Genomic DNA, 25,646 nt, shown 5'->3' with positions numbered 1-25,646 from the left:
TCTTTATACTCTTTAATTTACTTATAGATGTTAATCATACATTCATTAACATGAGATCATATGAAGGGAAGGGCACTTTCTACAGTGTCCCATATAAATATTGTTTTCCTGTGACCATGCACAAAAAGTCAACATGTTTTCTTTTATAAACAATATAGTTTTTGATTGTTGTTTTCAAACCAATGATGAATATGAATACTGAAGTATAATACCATTATAACATCATAACAACAACAAATAAAAAAGACAATTCTCTATTCTAATTGGCTGAAATCTCAAAATGATTCAAAATACTGGTGTGTAAATGGAATGTCATCATTACTGGTCATCAATATTAAATAGAAATCTACATTAATGACACAATCTCTAATAAATTTTTAACATTACATTAGACCAAAACATATCGTACAAGAGTAACTTATTAAAATATATTTACATACACTGAATATTTTCTTCTTTATTTCTTAAGAAAACCCATTGCGTTCATCACTGCATAAACTACATTAGGCATATCACCTGTACAGATTTCTTGATCATTGGCCGTTCCATCAATGAAACGTACAAAGACGTTCGCATCATTAACACAATAATTAATATTTTTAATCCTACTTAAAATGATAATTTAAACAGATATAAATATAAACAATAAAATGTCTTTCTTTGTTTGTTATTACTGGAATGAACGGTCGCAGCTATTGCAGAAAAAAATTACATAGCGGGTTATGTATTTTTTCTGCAACAGCAGCTTCTGTTCATTCCAGTAACAACAAACAAAGAAAGCATTTTATTGTTTAAATAAACATGTCTTGTATTTTTTTATTTAAGTCCCAGAAAGTGATCATTGCAATGCCATGTGGGAAAGGCAATTCATTTAGAAGGCTATTGTATTGATCTATGCATTTTGCCATTTTTTTTAAAACATAAAAAGAGTATTTTAATGCATAAACACATCTGAATATGATGGATTCGCCATCCCTTTCATAAAAGAAATTCCATTTGTTCTGCATTTGAATATAGAGAAACAGCAAAAAGTGTAGACTAATTATTTGAAAATGATGACCTGTCCACACTGGGATTTATTTCTTGAACACTTCATTCATCATACCGGGTAATATGGAATACTGAGGATACTAGACAGTAGACTAATAGATCCTCCCAGCTCACATTAATGGTAACCTGCCTCTGCAGTCCAAATTCTCTAGTGTTTAAAGAAACCCTGCAGCACTGTTATTCCACTCTGTGTAATGAGTCCAGGGATTGCAATCATTCATTGGATTCTTATCTACATTGGTTTTTAAATCTTATATGACTATTGCTAATTAATTCACACTAATTATGTTATATGCTGAATTCATTTGAAGTATACTTCTGCTGTTTTTATTGAAATGATACAATGGCATCAAAGTTCCTTGCTGTTTTCAGATGCAGAGTTATTTGATGGAAAAATCCATTGTACATCATGTATATGGAATGGTTTTCTGTTGATTAATCATATATGCCTTGAATTAATGGCCAGAAATAAAACCAGGAATAGTCAAATTGTGTTAGAAAAAGCAATTACTCAATGATTCTGTTGCCATCAGGGACAACGCCTATGATATCTTGAATGGCAACCCATACCAAACCATTCTCACAAACTGCTCATGAGCAGCTCACGCGAGGACTAACCAGATTTCCTCACCTGAGTTGCTCACGTGAGTCTCATGTGCAATTTAACATGCAAATTAGGTGAAATGCTCACGTGAGCGGGGTTCTGCACATGAGCATTTTTTGCTCACATGAGGAATCATTTTGCTCACCTAGAATATTTGCTCACATGAGTCTCATGAGGCTCATGTGCAACAATTGCTCACTTGGAACAAGCAACAATAGAACAAAATTCAGATTGCAAACATTATATAATTATGTAATTCTAAAACATTTTTCATCAATTACATTTTAAATATTCTTGAGAAACATGTACATGTAAATAGATGCATGCATAATTATGTTAAGTGAACTTCATCTTTTAAACTTAAAATGAAATAAAAATTTAAATTAAATTATTATAATCATGTACAGTACACATCAATCAAGGTATTATTATCCAATAGTTCCCTTTTCAGTAGATTAACATAGAACATCCAATGTAAATGTCCAGTCAACATTTTTGACTGCAGTAGTACTAGATGGTTTTAAGTTGTCTTGGAGGCTATAAAAGTAGATGTTTCTGTCTTTGCTGAATGTATGAGTGGCAGTCATACTTCGGTTTAAAATAATAATCCAGTGGTCATAAGAATCATAATCAATTCATCCTGTTCCATTCTTTTTCCTTGCATTCCCTTTAAATGAGTGCCAACATCAGAACTCCATCTGCAAGCTCAGCTAGGGTGCGTGATTAATCTGTGGATCCTTTGATTCCAACTTTTATCTGCAAAAAAATTGAAGTTATAAGAAGTTAGTATATTTTCAAGGTTCCGTTGGCCATGAAAAGCCAGTCAATAGAAACATCATATGCATTAATATTTAATTAGCAACTTAAATACATGTAATTCATAGGATACCGCACAGAGGCTGTCAATTGTACACTCTCACCTAATCTGTTCTTATCATATTTATAGTTCTCAATTCAACTGTAATTCCTGATAGCATTCTGCATTAAATGTATCAAACTTAGATACACTGATAATTAACATATAAACATATTTTTTTTAATTAGTAATATCTGATATGAGAGGGGGGTGGGGATAATAAATTTCAAAGCACTTACCGTATTCTCAGATCAGCATATCTTTGAAATTTTCCTTCATTGTGGCTGCACCATGGTAATATCTAATTGATCTTTAATCATTCCCTCATCCCATGGACATACTGGATACATTTGTAACTTTTAAAGGTTAGCATCTAGTTCAATATGGTAATGATATATATTTCCAAAATCATATTTCAGTTCTTCACTGTATTAATCCATATACTTTCAATGTCCCTCACAAACATTTTGTATTGAAATTTTGAACTGGACTTGGAAGGCGCACAAATCCTAACTGGCTCTCCTCATTGGATACTGCCCCACCTTAAGTAACAGTGGGGGACACAACAGGTTGTTTAAGAAAGGAAAGCATTTCCAAATTGATGGGAGATAAAGATTAGAAGCTCAAGAAATTAAGATATTCCCGCCTGGTCCCCAATCATTTGTGATGCTATCATCAGGAAGTGTTATAACTCTTAACACATGGTCAATTTGTAATAAAGGCTTGGGAAAGCTTGGACCACATAGAGTGTACAAGTATTGTATTTCCTCACGTGAGCCTCAGGTGAGGAATTGAGACTTGTAAATTTTTGGTTTTGGTTCTACTTGTAATACTGAATTTGACTATGTCCAATTTCCTCACCTCTTGCTCACGTGAGAAAACTGAACTTAGAAAAATCACTACCAATGCTATATCTTAAATTAGGCTGTTGTTAGGTGAGCAGATTCAATAGACTTTTGCTCATGAGCATTGAGGTGAGCATAATTTTGCACATGTGCATTTTGGTTAGTATTTTCCTCCCTAACAAAGACTAACAATCTGCACATGAGCAAAATCCAATTTTACCTAATTTGCATGCAATTCTTACTTGATTCTCATGTGAGTCTCATGAGCTGCTCATGAGCATTTGTTAGAATGTTTGGTACGGGAATTTAGACAGAATTTACATATGATATTGTTTTATCAATAATGTCTCAGGTATATACATTCCCAAACGGAAAAGATTTTTAACAAACTACTATTAAACTATCAACAAACTACCAACAAACTATATTTTTGTGGTTTGTTAAAGTAGTTTGATAGTATAGCATTTAATGAACCACTAACAAACCACTTTTTCTAAAAATAGCTGCAGTGGTTTGTTAGTCTTTCATTTCTGGTGATTGTGATTTCTTTATAGTTTGTTAGACTTGGTATCTTGCAACAGTGTTTTATTAGTATAGCATTTGCATCTAACCACATGGGAAATTACTTTACAGATGTGTTTAGGGTTGAATTATCTAGAATTGTTGAAGTTTCCAAGAACAGCTTAATCGTTTACATCCGGTGTTAGATATTTGCGCCAATTTTCAAACCACCAAGCAAGTCAGAAACAAAGGAACTGGTGAAGGGACATTCAAATTGTTAGTATCATTCTATAAGATCCCTGACTGGAAAAAGCAGCAATTAACATTATTAAAAGATGGATCTGGATACAGAAGAGGTATTAAATGCATGTCATGAAGTTCCTTTTTACCTAAAATAAGGCTGGGCTACAGTAACCTTCTGTGAATGTGGATGCGTATGCTTTTTACTAGCTTTAGGTTTTTATTTATTTTCAGATTGACCTAATTAATTCTTATACTAGTTTAGATCAGTTGTGCATTGGATTATGGGAAGTACATGGACATTGACTTGGAATTGCATCTCCTAAACATGCTAAACAAAAGGGAACATGTTGGAATGTTGCACTTGCATTGGCTAAACTTGTGAATCCTGGAATTTAAATACTCTGAAACGAGACTTGCTGAATATTTCAAAATGTGATTGTTTTAGGTGTTTTCAAAGACTTGTGGATTTGTAAAGGAAAATTCAAATCTAGTATTTTGCTGATGGATTTGTTACCAGTGATTTGTTAGTAGTTTGTTAGAGTGGTTTGATAGTAGTTTGTTAGCGTGGTTTGATAGTAGTTTGTTAGAATGGTTTGATAGTAGTTTGTTAGAGTGGTTTGATAGTAGTTTGTTATGAGTGGTTTGATAGTAGTTTGTTAGAGTATAGTTTGTTAGCTCATTTGCATGTGATTTGCTATACTATTAAACTACTTTCAAACCATAGTGGTTTGTTAGTAATTTGTTATAGTAGTTTGTTTGCCCTTTTTTTCCGTATGGGTTAAAAAGAGTTATGACTCACATGGATTTTCCAGGAATAACCTGCACACCATAGATAAATTAAATCTAGAAAAATTATTTTAGTAACCTAATAATATTATCTTAAAATTAAAAATATTACGTCTCATTATAATATTCTGGTTAAAAGGTCTAAAAATTATTAATGTATTAAACTAAAAAACTGCCTACTGTGCTTAATTCTAGATAAATGGCTCCTTGACAATTGATGTCAGTAAGATTCTCTCTCTCTCTTTCTCTCTCTCTTATCAATGAGAAAATATGTTACAACACTATAACAAATTTTGTTTTCATTTACAATCAACTAAGATCAAACAGAAATCCTCATATGTAAGTTTATCTTTTTTTTCTGAATACACTGGTGTCCACCTTTCAGCTAGTAAAGCTAGCTTACACAAGGACTGTTATGCACGTCCTAGCCCAGAGCCTGGGTGTAATGATGATAAGTGATAGATCAGAATTATCTCTGTGTTAAATGTGTATTAAGTGACAAATAAAGCCTGGGTCGGACGGGCCCTACAGGGGTACTTTGTTGGTCAGTATGATCCTACAGGGCTTAATTCCTCAGGTGAGGTCAGTGACAGTCCACCTATTAAGGTGTTACAGAGAATTGATCAACACCCACCCTAGAAATCAGCTGGTCAGTTTTATAATAATCGCCATGTCCAAGTAATGACAAGAAATCTAGGGGACAAATGACCATTGGTCACTCAGCAATGGTCATCGCTAACACCGCCTGACTGGTCAAATACAAAGTTATCTCCCCTAAGCTGATTAATCCTGCCCACTTGATGGTAAATAAGTAAACAGTGGCATAACACACGTAATCTACCTGAATTGTTTGTAAATATAAACACGGCTTTGTGTTACCTGTACTAACGTCCAGATTTAATAGCCTTGGTTTATCTAAAAGGACAACAGATTTCCCTCTCTCACATTTTATGATATTTTATTAAATTATACCTTGTCCTTCAAGTAGCAATGAATATATAAATACACTAATTATTCTGGACCATCATAAAGTGCAGGTGTTTCATTCATAATGTATAAACCATGTACCAAGATATACTATTGACAACACAGCCCCAGTGTTCTGAGAAGCACGTGCTAAGTTTAACTCTATATAAAGCACACTTTTTATACAAACAGAGGAAGAATGGTCCAAAACTTCCATAGCACGTACTTGTCAGTTTAACAAAATAAACTGTCTATCGATATACAATTTACATATATTACCTGAGTTCTTCTGTGCCAACTTGGCAACATGATAATCTTGCAAGTGTATTAAATCCAGCAAATAAAACACATCCACAAAACAATCACGTTCTCTAAAAACTTTGTGTGAGGGACGCGACCATTTCTACACACTGATGACTCAGGACAATACTTGGCCTCCCCCCTCCATACACAGGTGCTTTATTTTCATTTCCGTTTGATGAATAGGTCACAGGTATCTCAGGTATAAGGAGACAACAGTGTTTCTTTATCTGCATAAAGTACGGGATATAATCGTATTCACAAACCAGTTCAATGTACGCCAGGCACACTTACGCTTTTAAATCTTTGAAATGTAGGGTGATCGATTGAGAGACTCTCTCTGACTCTAAATGAGATTCCCTTTCCTGAAGTTTTCTCACTGTTGCCCTCTCTGCATGTCAGACCAGCTTGAATTACTAAAAAGCTGAATGATATGACACCGCTTCTACAACTGCTTGGTGAGAAAAACAGAAACCACACAATGTGCATCTGCATAATGGGCTTGGAATCACGTCACCAGAAATGGTCTAGTGAGTGGGCATGACGGTATATAAAGAACAAAGGAAAGGGTATACAGAGACTCTGATCGGCTCGTAGGAAGTGATACACAGGTTCTCACCAGCTGCCTCGATAAAAAACTATTCTGTTTGGTTACGTAAAAAATATATAAACTCACCTGCGAGTACAAATTAGGAACACAAGAGGTGGACCATCTCCAGCGACGATACAGTGGCATTTTGAAAGTTAATTAACAATTCTTGTGAATTAATTGACCAGTAAACCCTCTAAGTTCAGATTCCTATGGACCTTGCTTCCAAAGTATTCTGCTGACTGCAGTGATTACGCAGTGCACAGAACATGCAGAAAGAAAAACAGTTTTCCAATGTCATTACCAAAAATGCAATTAAATCAATAATACTTGATAAATATTTAAAGAAACCGGTTTCAATGCATTTGATATTACAACACTCTTTTTGCTTATCATAAAAATCAACTGTTCTATTCAATCCATAGTTGTTTAAACCCAATTGATGGCAAAAGCACAACAGAAAATGAAGACTATTTGCACTAGGAGTCGATGTACAGGAACAGCCGATGTATAATCCTGGTCTCTTTTGTCCTAGCAGAGTTTGTGATCAGCAGATTGTGCATATACACTGCAATAAATTCTTTTTGTCTTTTATTTCTATTTGCGTAACCAGCCCTTTAAATTGATGATTCCTGCGCGGTTACCTATCTCTATATCGCAGTAACAGCCCAAGAACAATACAACACCGCCACACTTCCACGTAGAGTAAGAACAGAAAACAAAAACTACGATCGTAAATCCTGGATACAATTTTTTTTATCCAACTAGGACTGAACAAAGATCGTAAATGAAGGTATACCAAAAAATATGAATAAAAATGTTGTTCTGAAAGAATCACCGGAAAAATCACCAAGGAAATGAGATTTATGCAAATAAAAATATGACAAGTTCCTTTAAAATCTGAACATTAAGTGGATTATACACAGCGTCCAGGGGTATAATCTATATCAGTCATGATACAATAGTTTCTGTGAATATATCACTGTCCTCCGGCAAAACTTCACCATGTGTAAAAACAATTATCACTTGATCTCTGAACTCACAAAACCAGTATCCTCTTGACTTCCAGCAAGAAATTATGACAGGTAAAAAAGAAAATTAAATTTGGTTTATCTGCAGTTCAATGCGGACATGATTTCACTAGATTATACTCCATGTCAAATGAATTACAGAATGTTGATGGATCACAAGGGTGACTGTGTAAGGTTATTGTGTATCCAAATCAAATGACAACTTTATTACTCCATCAAATTATGTCAAACTTGGCATAACTGCATGTGCCAGTAACATATTTATCCTGGATGTCCTCAAGGAGCAATGTCAAACCTTCGACAGATTCCACTAGTTATGGCTGTACACGTAACAACAAGTAAAATATCCTGTCTAAGATTTGCAGTTACCTGAAATGCTCCACTGAGAAATGATTTAAACTAACAGAACATTTAATGGTTTTAAATTGACCAAAATCTTCCTAGTAAGAAATGTTGTGGAATATATTTAATTTTACAGGTCCACAATATCCTGCCCTGGGGCGCTCTCACCTTAAAACTATTATCTCTAATCACATCAAAAGACAATTAGCTCCTTACACCTACTAGTTGCTAAAACACATATACACCATCGAGTGGGTCTTCAAAAGTGACCATACCGACCCAAAACCCTGTTACACAACCACGACATGGACCTAATCTCTTTCCCTTTTATTCTTCAGATAGATATATGGTAGATATCTAGTCTAAACAAGGGACCTTAATGGGTAAAGCGGTACTTGTTCTCATAATCTTTTGGGTTGTACCGACCGAGAACACAATTATCGCAAAAACAAGGATTGGGGGCCCTGTCTCTCACATGCTTGGACTCGATCTCGTCAACTCTTTTAACGAGGGCCTAATCAGCAACACACAATGTGTGAAGCCAAAACAGGAATGTGCAGACCGTCGACTAATTATCCTCACAGTGGATTTGTTAATACAATCTTCATTGTTTGGCTCATTCATCAATTAGTTGTATTACCTTTTTGTAAGCAGTGGTAAAACCCATGATAAAGAAACACACTTTCATAAGTTTTCATAATAAAAACAGTTTTGATGATTCCGACTTTTTTAAACACATTTGATGACCCATTCAGTATGCAGTATACAATTACATTGATTAATTGACTATCAATACCTGAAAACATCAACAGTTTGCACTAAAGATTAAAGGAAATTAAATAGTCCTTATGTATATATTTAAATTACCTATCAAAAATATGATGACATTTTTAAACATTATGATCCATTAAACATAAAAGAATCAAAGCATGACTGTAAATGTAAACTCCTAAGGACCCATTTTACACCAAAAAAACACCAAACAAACAAACAAACAAACAAAAACAAAAACTTAGACCAAAAACCTTAGTTGATTGTAAAATTCTTAAATATAGATAATTCTGTTTCAAATTTCAAAAATAAATATATCTATGTAAATTCTTTTTTAAAGATTAAAACCATTCTTGAATTAATGTCAAATAGAAAATAATAACCAAAAAAACTAAGTTTGGCCTTAGTTGCAAGTTCTTTCGTAAAATGGACTCCTGATTTTAAAATGTGAATCAGCTGATTCTAAAAATTACATTTTAAATTTGTAGATTGAAAAAGAGGCCCACGGGCCTTATAGGTCACCTGAGTATCATGTAACAACTTTCCAGCAATTATATTTGGTTGGTGTTTTAATCCAAAAGCCATGAAATTCACAAATTTTGAAAGAGGCACCATTGCTTATCAAAGGGCAGATTTCAAAGCATTAATTCATTTTTAGTCAAGGTACCCCCCTGGTACCCCTGACCCAGCAGCCCTGAAATTATCTATTTTGAAAGAGGCCCCTTTCTTCATTATAAGGCCAGCATTTTTTTTATGTTTAGGTTTAGTAATGAACATGAGAATAAAAAAGTCCCGAAGGAGAAGGAAATAAAAATTTTTTTTTGATAAATCAATTATTAACATTTGTACATTCTTTTTTTATGCTATCCTAATAGGCTCCTTACCACTGGACACATAATGCTTACAAATAGGAAAGTAGAACATGTAATTGCTTATTTCATCATCTGCCAGTTTGGGGCAGTTGTATAAATTTTGTGATGTTGATCAAAATATACTTTAAAAAATCAATTCTTTAAAAGTCTTTCAATATATCTTCATTTTTTTAATATGTGTTAGGTGAATGTGTAGACATTGTTCTAAAATTTACTTGATGCCTAAAATTATAATTCCTATCATAAAACAGACAGGGAGTATTGGGGAGTAGGGTCAACATTTTTTCAATTAAGTGTAAAATAATTTTTCTGGCTGATACAAATGATACTACATGCCTGTATATATTTGTATATTCTTGCCTTTTAATAGTTGAATTATTTTTTATTTCTTCAGGTTATTGTTTATTTCTTCCTCAAATGGACTTCACTTCTCCCATAGTTTTATTCATTACATCTGATGCATAAGCAACCCTTTTCTGAAGAATGATGCTTAGACTGTAAGCTATAACAGAGACCTAAACAATGTCCCTGGCAATATGCAATAGCTACCACGGGCAGTTTAAAACCGGGTGTTGCTAAAACGCGGAACGGAAAACAGAACGGAAAGCGGAACGGAACGGAAAACGGAATATATTATATTGGAATAAATCACTCAAAATAAACAAATTTTATCATAAACGATATATCTTGTACGCATTCAATCCTCAACTATTAAAAACAAGTTGATTTTGTCATGCTCAGTCTCTTATTTACAAAAGTCGCTAACATAGCAGTCACATATAATCGAATTTGTAAAAGGGGGGGGGGGGGGGGATAAACGAACTTGAAAAGTATTTAACAAGCAAAAAACACAAAAAGAAGACAATTGTTTGATTCGGGAGGGGGGATAAGTTGATTAAGTTCCAACTCCCAACATCTATCAGTACTATTTTTTTTACACTAACTTACTACATTTATTATATTCACAAAAAGGCGAGAATGTGAATTTGAACGAACATTTCCATAGTAAAAAGGTTATGCGGGGGGAGGGGGGGGCAAATATTTGGTATCTAAATGAACCATGGAAAGAGAAGAAAAATGTTTTTTAAAAAAATTATTAAGTTTACGTTTATGGCAAACCTTTACGGCAAGCTCGAATAAACATCTCTTATACACACTGGTTGTTAAAACTTTATTCAATATAGAGTCGTTTTCTGGATAGACAAAGTTGTGGTAGATATAATGCACATTGCAGAATCTTTGCATTCATTGAAGTTAAATTTTGTTTGTTTGCGGCACATACTAGTATGTGGGCATGTTGGGGGGGGGGGGGGGCGTATATGAATGACCCCTTAAAAATGAGTTTTCCTGCTCATCGGAAAGGTCTTAGAATTTGTAATTTGTCTGCCCCCTTTTTGTGTCCAAAATGTACATAAGGTTTAATAAATCAATTTTTAATGTGGCTGTGGGCCATTTCACAGACCCGAAACTGCCACCCCCCTTTCATCACTTGCGAATTCGACACTGCGTGCACAATCTGAATAGCATAACTAGTTATTTTTGTCTTTTCAGACATTGATATTGGAAAAAATGGAAAGAGGGGGTGGGGGTCAGAAAAATTTTTCAACATACAACAAATTTGACAAGCGAAAAAGGGGGATATGTCCTTTAATTGCCGAAACACGAAAATCCTATTTCGTGTGTGTGGGGGGGGGGGAGATTTCTTTCATTTGCATTTTTTCCACGGAGGGTGTGTATGACTCATGAATATATAATAGTTCACAATTAATTTTTATTAGAAAATGACTTTTACAACAAGAAAATTGCTTTTTTATCTGATTTATATTGAATCTATGTTATTTGTTTGACAAATTTATTTTCCGTTTTCCGTTCCGTTCTGCTTTCCGTTCCATTTTCCGTTCCGCGTTTTAGCAACACCCGTTTAAAACCTGGGGGTGGAAAATAATTTACAGTTACTTTTGAAGCGAATACATAATTATCTCACCAGCATGTCATTGTGCAACAAAGTCGTCAGCATTTTATTTGTCCTTTGAACGGGTGAAACATTTTGAATGACACTCTTATCAATGATTTTTACACTAAACCAAGCTATCTTCTCAGATCTAGCTTTATTTACCCGCCGTTTCATCGTAAAACCGGAAGTGCGAGTTCGTAAATTTGAAATCTCGATCCCGACTCAAATTTGACATCGGAAAGAAAACAAATTGTTTTATTTTTTTCTGAAAATTCAAAACCTTGAGCGGAGGGTTTGTAAAACTGAAAATAAAATAAATCCTGGCCTTAAATATGTTAATTAGATCATTAGCATATTAACCAGGAGCAAAGGATAAGATGTTCAAAGAATTCATGCATTTCACTATATTATCATAAGAGCCCCACCCTAAAACAAGAACCCCTGACCCTGGGGCCATAAAATTCACAATTTTGGTAGAGGCACTCTTGCTTATCATAACTATGTACTTAGTTGGTTTATTTAATACCCAGGACTAGAGAAGAAAATTTTCAAAGAAATAATGCATTTTCACTACCTACTTATTTAGCCCCGCCCTAGCACTAGAACCCCTGACCCCAGGGCCATGAATTTCACAATTTTGGTAGAGGACCCATTGCTGATTACAATCATGCAAACAGTTTGACTGCTTGATGTCCAGGAGTAAAGAAGAAGATTTTTAAAGATTGCATTAATTTTAGTGGTTTTGGCCCCACCCCTCAGGCCCAAGGGGGGCAGGGATCATAAATTCACAATTTTTGTTCCCCTTCACCCATAGATGCTTTGTGCCAAATTTGGTTGAAATTGGTTCAGTGGTTGCAGAGAAGAAGCTGAAAATGTTCAAATGTTAACGCACGACGAACGACGAACGACGACGGACGAAAACAGATAGCAATAGGTCACCTGAGTTTACTCAGGTGACCTAAAAAACTTAAATCTTCCTTAATTTTAAGGATAGATGATACAAACTTTTGTTAAATAAGTTAATTGAATAAGTTTAGCCAAAAAATCATTTTTATACAAAATTTTTGAATAATAAAAAATTGTATTACAACGATCAGTTTACGAGAGTGAAATGGCATTAAGGAAGAAATATATGATAAGTGTGTTAGTTACAACCAAAATAAGTCCAGAAATGTATACATGTACCAACAATAAATGTATCCAGTTTTTTTGTTTGTAGTAGTGTGTCCTTAAAGACGAAAAACTTCTCTGACTCATGTAAATTAAAAAGATCCATAAAAATTATTTTCAAAGTCATATTTTCTTAAATTGATGCAACTTTTGATTTAGAAACATGCATTCCTGAAAATAAATTATTGGAAAAAATACTTTTTGGAAGATCCCATGAATTGAAAAGTTAGTTGTAATATGAGTCAGAGCTATATTCCTGTGACTCTGGATTATATAGAGTGATAAAGGGAGGCAACCTTCAAGGAGAGACAACCAGTTTAATCTACACACCAAATGTAGTAACAGAGACAACCAGAAGTCTCTGTCGAGACTGTAGCTCTACTGGTTTATACTTAAAACAGAGGAAGAGAAAAGTAGCAGTTGCGACTTGAAACTTTAAAAACAGCAATTCATAGAAAAATGATCCTTGCCAATCATCAAAGCAAAAACCAATGCAGAGAGTTATGTATCTTAGTGTAGTCTACTTGTGTGCCAAGTTATATTGAAATCAAACCAAAACTGTAGAAGGAGAAGCATTTTGAAAGAATTTCAAAGAAATTTCTATTTTTATTAACCATGGCAACACCGTTCATTGAAATCAAAAACCGATGCACAGAATTATGTATCTTAGTGAAGTCTACTTGTGTGCCAAGTTACACTGAAATCAGACCAAAACTGTAGGAGGAGTAGCATTTTGAAAGAATTTCAAAGAAATTTCTATTTTTAGTAACCATGGCAACACCGTTCATTGAAATCAAAAACTGATGCACAGAATTATGTATCTTAGTGTAGTCTACTTGTGTGCCAAGTTATATTCAAATTGGACAAAATCTATAGGAGGAGTAGCATTTTGAAAGAATTTCAAAGAAATTTCTATTTTTAGTAACCTCGGCAACACCGTTCATTGAAATCAAAAACCGATGCACAGAATTATGTATCTTAGTGTAGTCTACTTGTGTGCCAAGTTATATTCAAATAGAACTAAAACTGTAGGAGGAGTAGCATTTTGAAAGAATTTCAAAGAAATTTCTATTTTTAGTAACCATGGCAACACTGTTCATTGAAATCAAAAACTGATGCACAGAATTATGTATCTTAGTGTAGTCTACTTGTGTGCCAAGTTATATTGAAATCGGACCAAATCTGTAGGAGGAGTAGCATTTTGAAAAATTGTTTACAGACAGACAGACAGACAGACGGACAGACAGACGGACGGACGCCGGACGCATTACTACCGCATAAGCTCTTCTGGTCTCTGACCAGTAGAGCTTAAAATGACACATAATGAAATGTTGATAGGAGAAAACACGACTTTGTAGTTGCTGTTTATCCTGACTTGTCACGAATCACACAAACTGTCAGATTAGGGGGGTGAACGTGGAGGATAAGGGACTCAGTAGGTTAGGTGGGAGACTGATAATACTACAGGTGATCTCTACAGAGGTAGATACCATACCTAGCTACTGCTCACATACAGATAAAGTAGATTCCTACTGACAAGGTACTTATATACACACAGTTCTCCCTATCACTTAAGTTTAATGTGTAAAACAAAAAATGAAGGAGGATCTGTAAAAAAAAAAAATTACATGAACTCATTAAAGCCTGAATAAAGTTTTGGACTAAAAATTCACAGATTATAAGATAGCAAGTTTGAGCTAGAAAAAGATAATCTTGTAAAGAAGACAGGTGCATGCACCTTTTACAAATTGGACCAAAATGAAATATTACAGACTTTTTCAATATTAATTCTAACGATGTTGACATTTGATTTTGTTGCTTTTATCTCTCCCTATTCTTTTACTATATTTAACATATAAACAGCTATAATTCCAAACAATGACATAGCAATTTTCATTTAAACTCGACTGCTTTCAGAAGCATGGATTCAATAATTATTCAAATCAGACTCACAGTCACAGGAAGGGGTTTTAAGCAAAGACAAATATTCTAATCAGTCCTTGATCTAAACTATCAAATAGAATTGAACAAATTTAAGGTCAGACGAGACGTTCCTCAATATCTGTTTTGTATATCTTTGTAATGTATGAAAAATATTCAAAATCTTGATGACATTCTGATTTCTAAAACAGTTTCTTAACGTTTTTACAAAATCCAAACACTTAAACATTTAAAACTGGAAAATTATTTTTCTTCCCAAAAGGATTATATAAGGAAAACTACCCCTGGTATCTTGCAGAAATGCCTGGTAAGGTACCTCAATTTTTTGTGAGTAAACACGTTTAAGTAGGAATACTTCAATGACAAAATCTTTGAAAAATTTATCTATTATTAATTAAGGAACGTCTCGTCTGTCCTTAAATCCAAGTTTTTTTATCTGGTTCATACTCCCTTTTACATAGAGGGAAAACGGAAAACATACATATTTTCTCTACTCCTAGTCATTTCTTTTTCAATTCACAAAAACCTGTTAAATTATCCAACAAATTCTAGAACCTGTCATTTTTATGTTTCTTTCTTCCATATTTTGTGACAGCATGTAATTGTCATATATCAAAATCAGTGGGACAACTCAGTATATTCAATTAATTTTTCCTGGTTCCATTCTAAAATTATAAAAGTTATAAACTTGATAAAAAATTATAAACTTGAGCATCCTTTTTACAGAGGAGGGAAACTGAACATACATACATGTAAATCTTGACACACCACATTAAATAGCTGGTATTAGTGATTACTTATTATAGATTAAAAATCACACTTACATTCAATTATATATGTTATTCCTCAATAAGCAAAAATTTCTTGTGATTAGTGAAAAGAATGTAATACAGACCTACAAATAAGGATAGAAATATTCCACATCCGAGAAGTTTGGTCTCTAACAGGCAGATAAAATCAGGTCAATGTTTGGGTATTTATTCATCAAATTCTCATGTGATTCCATTAGATTAAAGTATTAAGAAGTCAAACTATAATCCAGTGTGAACAGGTAGGCAGAGAGTACTACGTAAATCCTTCACAGGAATTAATTAAAGTCCCAAGGACGTAACACAGGTGAGAAAATTTCTCATTCACAGGGGAACTTCTCACCTTAAGTATGAAACTACCTGAATGGGCCATTGCTGGACTAAGTTATATCAAAGAAATTAGTTAATTAATTTTGTTTACTTAAAAAAAATCTTTCAAAAGAATTTAATTAAAAGACAGAGTACTATATAACCAGTATTTTCTGTGTATTACAACTTTTTTGTGAAAATATGTTACGATACTGGTAGTTTTAATTTGACGTGAGAGTCCTATTTTTGTGACTGTCCCATTTGGGTGATAAAATTGTGTTTTAAGTTTTATATACAGTGCACAATCAGTGACAAATTTATGCACACTTAATTTTTTTGCAATTTTAAGATGCTTACAAAGAAGCTATATTTTAATTTGATTATCATAAAAATAACCCATTATACAGTACAACTGCAAACTATCCATATTACTTTATAGACTGCATTCTGTACAAAGGGCACTAACTCCTACAGCATACCATCTTCTGGATTCCACCTCTAATCCACACTGAATTTCACCTGAATTTTACCTGGGAATGTTAGCCTGAAATCTTACCTGAGCTTCAGTCTCAAACTCCTCGAATTCCTGGAAGAGTTCCTCGACCTTGTCCAGTGAGTCTCCTAACTGGGACATTCTGGTCTGTAGCCATTCCAGCTTACGTTCTACATTATACTGGTACTGGAAAATCAAATCATAATACTGGGTAAATAAGGATTCTAGCTAAATTTTAAAGGATTAACAATTTAAATTAATTGAAATTGTGAGCCTAAAATCAACTAATGGAAAAAAACATCTTGATTAAAAAAACAAAAATTTTACTATCTGCATAAGTACATAAATCACATATATTTTATATCATTTGACTTGCTCTATGAAAAATCTATTTTTGATTAAATAATTCTTATAACCTGCTCTATAAGAGTGTCAGTTTTCTCCATTACTTATGAAAGTAACTGTCAAAAAAGTAGGGCCCATGTATCCTAAATGACTTACTAATTTAAATTCCTCCTCAAACTGCCGTAGAAGCAGTGCCTGTTTAAGTCTCTTCTCGTGTCGAGCCCAGAATCCTTCAAACTCTTTCTTAATCTCCTCAAGTTTTATCAGAAGTCTGCAATTAAACAAAGATTGGCTCAAAAGTTGTATCTTCAAAACATGACAGAAGATGTCCTAACAATTAAAATCAGAAATTCAGTAAAACCAATCTTATTGATATAAATATATAGTCAGACTGACTTCCTTTTTAAATACTATATACAATGGATACCCGTTATACCTCTAACTGCATTATCAAAAGTAACTGGATGTTTCATTGAAATTTCCCTTTTTATGGTAATCAGTCAAATCATTAAATTACAGATAGATACTTTAGTCATTGATTGACTTTATCCTGTCAAAGATAATAATTTTTCACTCTGTAAAAGCAAGATTGTTCTTGAGATGTCCATTTTACAAGCTAGGATCATTTCACACCTTTGAATACTCAGTCTACATGCATATTGACTTTTGTCTCACTATACCATTTAAAATATGGCAAAGTTTTAAAAAATACGATCAAAACGAAGCAAGAATATAGATGATGGTAAAAATTGTCATTATCTGGACATTAAAAATTTTCCCTCGCACACTACGTAAAATGTGTACATAGGTGTTAAAAAACAAACAGTTCTGAGGAATCTAACAAGTTCCGATGTGAGCTGTTACACTTTTTTCTGTTATAAAATATTACTGCTGTGGTTTCTGATAAAATTTTTCTGTTGATGAAATTATTGAACAAGTGAACATTAGTTAAAATTCACAGCATGTAAAATTACCCATTATATGGTATATATACAGTTTTTGACTTTAAAACTCACTCTGTAAATAAAAAAAATTCCTTCTCTTAGAGTTTACACCCAAAGCTATTGTTGTTTCACAAATAATACCTAAATACTAACATAGGAATTTTCTTTCCTCTAGTTACTTCACAAAAAATACATGCATAAGTTTACAACATATCTTTTGTCATTATAAGTCTGTTCAAGAATATTTTAAAAAAAAGAGTTTAAGATTTTTCATATACATGTACATGTATTACAATTTGATAGAATTCAATATACCATCTGAAAGTCTTAAAGCAGCAGATTAATGCTGTTATGACCTACTTCTCTAGACTTCTAACGTGTGTAGCCTGAGTGAAGTGGATTTCTGAGTTATCCCCCCTGATACAACTGAGCAGCGTTTCTCCGTGGGTGACGGTGGAGGCTAGGTCATCGAGGATTTCCTTACGCCCCTGGATGTGATCCTGTATCAGTTTCTCCATCCCCGGGACATCGTTAGGAATCTCGATCTCCTCGTACTTCTTGACCAAGACCTGTACCGCTGTCCCCATCTTCTCCGTGTTAGAGGCAAACTTCTCTACAGCCTGGTGAAATTAATAAACGTAAAAAATAATTTAAAAATTATATTAATTCCATTTACATCTGTTTAATGAATCTTTTGTTGTTGGTAATTGAGGTTTTCTGGGGATACTGATATGTCTATTTTTTCACGAAAGGTATTAATTTATAAAATAAATACTGGTAAATCTCTCATATCAACTTGTATACACCAAAAATCATGTACCAAGAACTCTTGTACCATACAATTCAAAAATAGAATGTAATCAGATTGCATAGTAAGATAAGTATTTTATAGTTAAGGAACCAGATTTATCTTAATTGATTTTTTTCTTTATCTGTGTCAAAATAAATTGTACATATTATATAAAAAGATATCTAATTCTGGATTTGAATTAACACACAGGAAATAGAGTAAGGTAATATATTCACACTTATCACCACCTTCTTAAGAGTTCAACAAGTACCCCCAACTGGTCCGATGTTTATAAACAAAGATTACAGAAAATATCTCTGTTATCTAAATGAAATAATTCAGAGTAATAATGTGAGAACAGGTGCTCTTCCCTTCCAGGTGATAACTTAAAATATATAGGGAGATGAAGGCCAGCCATATCTAGATATCAGTATCATTAGTAATCTACACCACACAGAATGACTCAGCTACAATACTGTATATCAAATATTACAGTGATTACGTGATTACACAGGGTCCGTATAATTTGTTGGTAAATTACTTATGAAGATTGAAAAATTAACCTGATCAATTATGCATGAATGAATCATTACCAACATTAAGCTATTGGCAAAATGGTCCACTCCTGAATGCTATGTTTACTTCATTATTTACTCCGGCATGCTTAATCAGCTAGAGATGAGGCCGTTCATCCAGTGAGCTGCTTTAAAGAATTATTACCCCCTAGTAACTTCATATACCAACAAAATCCCTTTTCCATTCTCAAATTTTAACATGCAGGACTAAAAGTGCTTTCTTGAGGAAAAATCAGTACAATTTGTCTGTCTCTTAGACTTCATATAATAATTATTTACGTTTGATGTTCCTACAGTTACGTACAGATTTGTGCTGAGTCCACTCATTGGCGTCAAACTCGAGTTTACCCCCCACATCGCTGGTTAATTGGTCCTCACTGATGTAGTCTAACATCTCACTGGGCTCATTACATAACACAACCTAAAACACAATATAATAATTTTTACGTAAAGAATAAAAAAATTTTTTTAGAACATTTGAACAAGACAAAACTAGAGGCACTATGAACATTGAGCTCACAAAATGACACCCCTGCCTCTCATATGATTATAATTGCAAAATCCATGTTTGCTACAGAAGACCCAAAATAAGTGGTAGATCAAAAAGTAAAATAGGAGGTGCACAATGTCATTATGTAATAAAGAATCTGTGGAAGTATCATTAAATTTTATTTAGTGGTATAGGAGGAGGTGCAGATAAGAAATGGGTCCCCCTCAATATTATAGAAAGAATGGCAGTGTCCATGTTTTGCTACTGGAAACCTGAAATACAATGTACAAGTCCAATCAAAAAGTAAAGTAGGAGGTCACAATAGCACTACATAACAGATTTTGAGAAAGTAAGTCCCATTAAAATTCATTCAGTGGGTAAAAGAGGAGTTGCGGATAAGAGATGGGTACCCTAAAGTGCAACAGACGGACGGACATTCCGATCACTACCCCGGTATATACCCTCCCACTTTTCAAGTGGGGGGTATATTAAAGAAGTAATGGCACTTCATCAGTATTACAAAATGTTAAAATTTCTAAATAAAGTTCATGTACCTCACTTAATAACAAAAATTATGCATTTAATTCTTTCAAGAAACAACCTAGTCTGACAGAGTACAAGTATGATTGTATTTATAGAAGTAAATTTTGTTAAGCCACCTAACCTTAAATTCTAATTCCTCTTTGACAAACTTGGATTTCATGTCAGCGAATGCTCTTTGGAAGAATCCCTTTGGTTGAAGCAAGAACACAACCTGTATGTGTTTTGGGAAAAATTCCTGTCAAAGACAACAAACTCAGAATTAGACAACAGTTTTATGCAGTGTGTTAAATTCCTGCCAAAGACAACAAACTCAGAATTAGACAACAGTTTTATGCAGTGTGTTAAATTCCTGCCAAAGACAACAAACTCGGAATTAGACAACAGTTTTATGCAGTGTGTCAGTTTTTCAGAATAATTAAAATGCCTTCTTTGTTTTCATATTATGAAAACAGATGAGTTCCAAAATTAGCTAATAATTAGCAAAATGAGCTTTTGATTATTGTTTTTTGCCAAGAAGAATTCTTTAAAGTACAAAACATGTGCCAAACATTCAGGAATTTTCACAAACTTTGAACTTTTTGTCACAAGTTTGAACACACAAATAATGAATCAGAAGTAATCTTTTTAATGTTGTACACATTTTATGGTTAGCACTGACCGACATTTTGAGTAAGAGTGCCCTGACATCATTCCAGCTTGCTTGTCTTCTGTCTAACACAATCACAAAACCCTGCTCAGATTCAGCCAACCTGGAATAAGAAAGAGATCTAAAATTTTATGCAGTGAATCTTCTGTCATTATTTTTAAAAATATGATTTTCTTTCAGCAAGTTCAATAACATTGGAATCTTGTGGATCATGACACTTGTGTTTCTGAACAAATTGTTGCCTCCAAATCACTGAAACATACTATTTTGTAACTTATACATGCAGATGTAAATGTATAAATTCTTTTCAAAATAATTTTTGTCCAGACGATGAAGCATTCAGATTACTGACATTTGGCTACGACAGCTTCACTGAATAATCAATGATTATCTATATTGTTTTTGGCTAGATGCAACTGTCCAATTAAAATAAACAATATGATTTTTTTTCCAAACAAACTGCAAAAGACAACATTTCACATCACTTTTCATTCAATCCTTAAAAGCTCTATATTCAATACATTACAACTTACGTAGGAACACAGCACAGGAAGTTGACAAGCTTTCGGTACTCCTCGTCAGGTATCTGTGGATGCTGAAGATTTTCTGGAAATGTCAAAATCAAGGCACCATTCTTTGCTTTTCCACCTGAATTGAAAAGAGAAATCTGTATCTAAGTTCAATAGTATACTATACACATGGGTTTTTCTAGCATAATTTTGGGTTTAAAATGAAACAATATTAAGATTTTTAAAATGGAATTTTAAATACACCCCGCCTACTCATCAAGCACTTCAATTATACTGTACTGACCTGTGATATATGCATATCGAGATTGTATGAGGGAGGCTACATCTAGTACACTGTAGGGACATTCTTGTTCTTCCATCAAGTCACTCTCTGTAAACAGAACAATGGTTCTTAATTTTTAAAACATCGCATTCAATTTTCAGCTACTAAGTTAATTACACTCCCAACTTCTGAGTCCAGATACTCAGCTCTTTAAACTCCCATCCTGTGAGTCCAAGCTACTCAGTTCCTTTATACTCCCACCCTGTGAGTCCAAGCTACTCAGTTTCCTATACTCCCATCCTGTGAGTCCAAGCTACTCAGTTCCTTTCACTCCCACCCTGTGAGTCCAAGCTACTCAGTTCCTTACACTCCAATCCTATGAGTCGAAGCTACTTAGTTCTTCACACTGCCACCCTGTGAGTCCAAGCTACTTAGCTCCTCACACTCCCACCCTGTGAGTCCAAGCTACTCAGCTCCTCACACTGCCACCCTGTGAGTCCAAGCTACTCAGCTCCTTACACTCCCACCCTGTGAGTCCAAGCTACTCAGCTCCTTACACTCCCACCCTGTGAGTCCAAGCTACTCAGTTCCTCACACTCCCACCCTGTAAGTCCAAGCTATTCAGATTCTAACACTCTCATCCTGTGAGTCCAAGCTACTCAGCTCCTTACACTCCCACCCTGTGAGTCCAAGCTACTCAGTTCCTCACACTCCCACCCTGTGAGTCCAAGCTACTTAGTTCCTAACACTCCCACCCTGTGAGTCCAAGACACTCAGGTCCTCCAAACTACTCATTTGTCTAAATCCCTCCCACTCTAAATTTCATGAGAGTAATCATACATGCACAATTAATTTAGAGGCTGATAAAATGGTTACTAAGGATTCTGGCATGTGGGGCCTCACGGATACTGTTAGAGAATTTTGAAGTCAAGTAAGGGTACTAGTTATATAAGAATGTAAAATGTCTTTCTCAGATTAAAATGTAGAAGTTTATGAATTAGAATAGCTTTGAATCAAAGAACTCTGTATTGACTACAAGTCATTTCAGCCTTGTGATAGAATGACGAGGATTTGATACAGATATGGGTAGGGCTGGAGTTAGTTCATTAATAGATTGGAGTTAGTGTTGTGAGATAATCATCTGTTGGAACAAGATGAATACATACTAAGCATGAATTTCTCCGAAGTTATGGTGTTTTACTAGATCTACTGACAAAGCAAAAGCTGGCATGAGGATTTCACCTTTCCTCATCAGCATTACAATATAAAATCTTTTCACACTAAAGTATAATTATATGCTTAACTCCTCTTGTTTCTAAATCATCTCTCCAACCCTTGTTCCATGATTTGAATGTGGTTCAAACACAGACTTGAGACTGACCTTATAAATTGAAAAAAAAGGTTGCAATTGTTTTTTTACCAAACACTTAGCAGTTTGAATTTAAAATTGCAACTCTTTCAAATGGGACCTTGAAAATTGTGGTCCATGCAGGCTTTGACATGATAAAGATCCTCTACTACTCCATGATACTGAGTACCAAGCACAGGTCTAAATTCCAAGCCATTCACTAGTATATGGTGATGTCTCTATTATGAGCAAAAAACTCTTCAATGGGATGTTAAACAACATAATCAACCAATTGTCCCTCTAAAGATAACTCTAATATCCAACCATGCCAAAAAAAGCAGGTACTATGCCTCTATGCCAAATTATTTGTAACTCCACAAGACAAACAGGGTGAAAGCTGAAGTCTGAGACATGAAACACAATACATACAAAATGGAGTGTAAACTTAAAGCATATACTGACAGCAGGGAAGAAATATTGGCCTTTTGTAATTATAGAGCCACAATGGGAAGCTTAGCAAAAAGAGCACTTTACAGATATTTACCAGTAGTAAATCAATATGATAAAACAACACCAATCATATGTCAACAAAAGTAAATCAAACATCAGGGTGCTGTTGTACTAACGGTACTTTTCATTATTTTTCTCGGAACTCGACTTTACCAGAATTAGGTCTCGTGAATAAATGTCTGAGTCATAGACGATGATGCTGATAGACAAAATGTATTCCCAATATGGTCCTGGTTTCTTGACAGCCCTATCAGAATTATAGGGACTCAGACTCACAAAACGATCAAAGTCCACGGGGAAATTGCAAAGCTTTCTACAGTTTTCTTATTTAAACATTTCTTGAATCAATAAACCTATCAATGTGCACATAATCTATTGAGGAAGTGGGAAAACCTATCAAATAATTAACACAGTGACTACTGACTAGATTAAACAGAATATTTTAAAATATATATTTTTTTTTAATTCTATCAACTACATAAAAATATACTGAGTCTCAGTCTTCCAGTCGGTAGTAAACTGTTAAGTTATATTTTCTGTTTATCTTTTGGTCATCAGTCACCTAAGATAATTTCATGTCTTATGATGCCCCGACCCCTCTTTCACTTGTATGAAATTGATATCCTTAAAAGATTGAACATTCTGATGTGAAATTTTACAGTAAACTGAAAACCACAGAAAATACAAATTATGATTAAAAATATATAGTTTTATGCATTTTTATTGCAACCACACATCCTTTTTTGGATAATGACATTATAAAAATACTATTTGATTTTTGAAAGTTAGTGGAGTTGATTTCTTGATAATTCTAGCGGAATGTAAATTAGGCAAATCGATAGGTCAGGAGCTAAGGAGGCCTAATATGCAAGTAAATCTCATGTGCATCTGTCTTTGTGTCTGAGGCGAAGGAGGCAATTTGCATGTAAATCCTGCGCGGCTGTCTTTGTGTTTGACGTCAGTGGGTGAGGACCATTGAAATTGACATGGTAGGCTTCATGTAATTGAAATCTATTGGTCTACATTTTTAAATATAAATCTACAATTTTATTTCACAATGAAATGGAAATATAAGAAATCACTGTTCAGTTAGTATAGTACACCAGGGACATCAATGATAGTGGGAAACATGGGATAATTTATGCATAACAGGCTTTGCCCATTATGCAAATTATCCCTTGTTTCCTACTATCGTTGATGCCTTGGCATACTATACTAACTAGACACTGATTCCTTAAATAATCAATGGTGTAATTATTTGGGCCTGTGTAGTTCTTTTTCAAATTTGTATTTATTTGACTTAAGTAGATCACCACCACCACAATCACCACCCCCCATCCCCCAAAACATATGAAAGGTAACAGACAATGATATCACATTATATACCATATTAGGATATAACTACATAGTGCTAGTAAATGCATAAAGGTCAGGGTAAAACACACAAATACAGCTGTCTCAAATACTGATACATGTACATGAAATACAAGGAACACTCCAAAGTTAGCATAATCTCAGCTTTAAAATGAAGTTAATGATTTCCAAAATCTGGCTAAGACATATCAAAGTTATTTTTGAGATCTACAAGAAGATAATCTTTTATCATTTTGATAAGCGTGGTAGATTTTTCTATAAAATTGTTGAGTAATTTCCATTACATTAAAAAAGAATTTCACAAGATTTAGAGTCAGCAAGAAAGAATTTTACAGAATGACTTTGACACTGAACATGCTGAAGAAGTCCTTATATCAGAGTCAGCACAAACTTACTATTAGTCCAAATAAAATCACAACTGAGTTAGAATTAAAAAAACCTTTTATACAAATCTCCATCATTATTATGATGTCCAATGTGTGGGGTGCTTACCGTAAATATTTTTCATGCAATGCTAATATTTCCACCAATGAGCAAACACATTTTATACAAAATTCCCCTAGAAATCTCAGTACCAGAATATCTTTTCACATTCAAATAAACTTCATTTAAATACATATATATCCTCACATCATGTGCTTGCATATTACATTACCTGTATATATATAAATCTCAATATGTATATGCCCAGGTAAATAGATTCATGTGCCTGAAAAAACAGTCCATGAATATTTGTTCCTTCTTGCTATTTCTTTCATTATAGATTTGATAGCTATATTATATCTTCCTTGTCCAGGCCCAGAAATTAATACCTTACACTTAATCCATCACAGTAACTATATACAAAGTAGTCAGGT

At 34.0% G+C, this 25,646-nt stretch overlaps 1 protein-coding gene across 4 annotated transcripts in view; it reads right to left on the bottom strand.

Moving 5' to 3' along the window:
* The window catches only part of LOC134237628 (guanine nucleotide exchange factor DBS-like), a 46,785-nt gene that overhangs the window by 12,419 nt on the left and 8,720 nt on the right, over positions 1-25,646 (bottom strand). For 2 of the 4 annotated variants that reach the window (XM_062719760.1, XM_062719758.1), the window contains exons 2-9: positions 21,579-21,665; positions 21,299-21,413; positions 20,778-20,868; positions 20,241-20,354; positions 19,391-19,507; positions 18,082-18,341; positions 16,934-17,048; positions 16,496-16,618 (exon numbers count right to left, since the gene is read on the bottom strand). In XM_062719760.1, the coding sequence (XP_062575744.1) occupies positions 16,496-16,618; positions 16,934-17,048; positions 18,082-18,341; positions 19,391-19,507; positions 20,241-20,354; positions 20,778-20,868; positions 21,299-21,413; positions 21,579-21,654 (1,011 nt within the window). In that variant the 5' untranslated portion in view covers positions 21,655-21,665. Of the gene's footprint in view, positions 1-16,495; positions 16,619-16,933; positions 17,049-18,081; positions 18,342-19,390; positions 19,508-20,240; positions 20,355-20,777; positions 20,869-21,298; positions 21,414-21,578; positions 21,666-25,228; positions 25,263-25,444; positions 25,578-25,646 lie in introns of those variants that run through there. The other 2 variants (XM_062719761.1, XM_062719759.1) reach the window with 2 other exon arrangements.

This window comes from Saccostrea cucullata, unplaced genomic scaffold, assembly GCF_032062105.1.
Source record: "Saccostrea cucullata isolate Sc308-1 unplaced genomic scaffold, CSIRO_AGI_Scuc_v1 ctg347, whole genome shotgun sequence".
Taxonomy (NCBI): Eukaryota; Metazoa; Mollusca; class Bivalvia; order Ostreida; family Ostreidae; genus Saccostrea; species Saccostrea cuccullata.
This window is presented reverse-complemented; position numbering and strand designations above follow the sequence as displayed.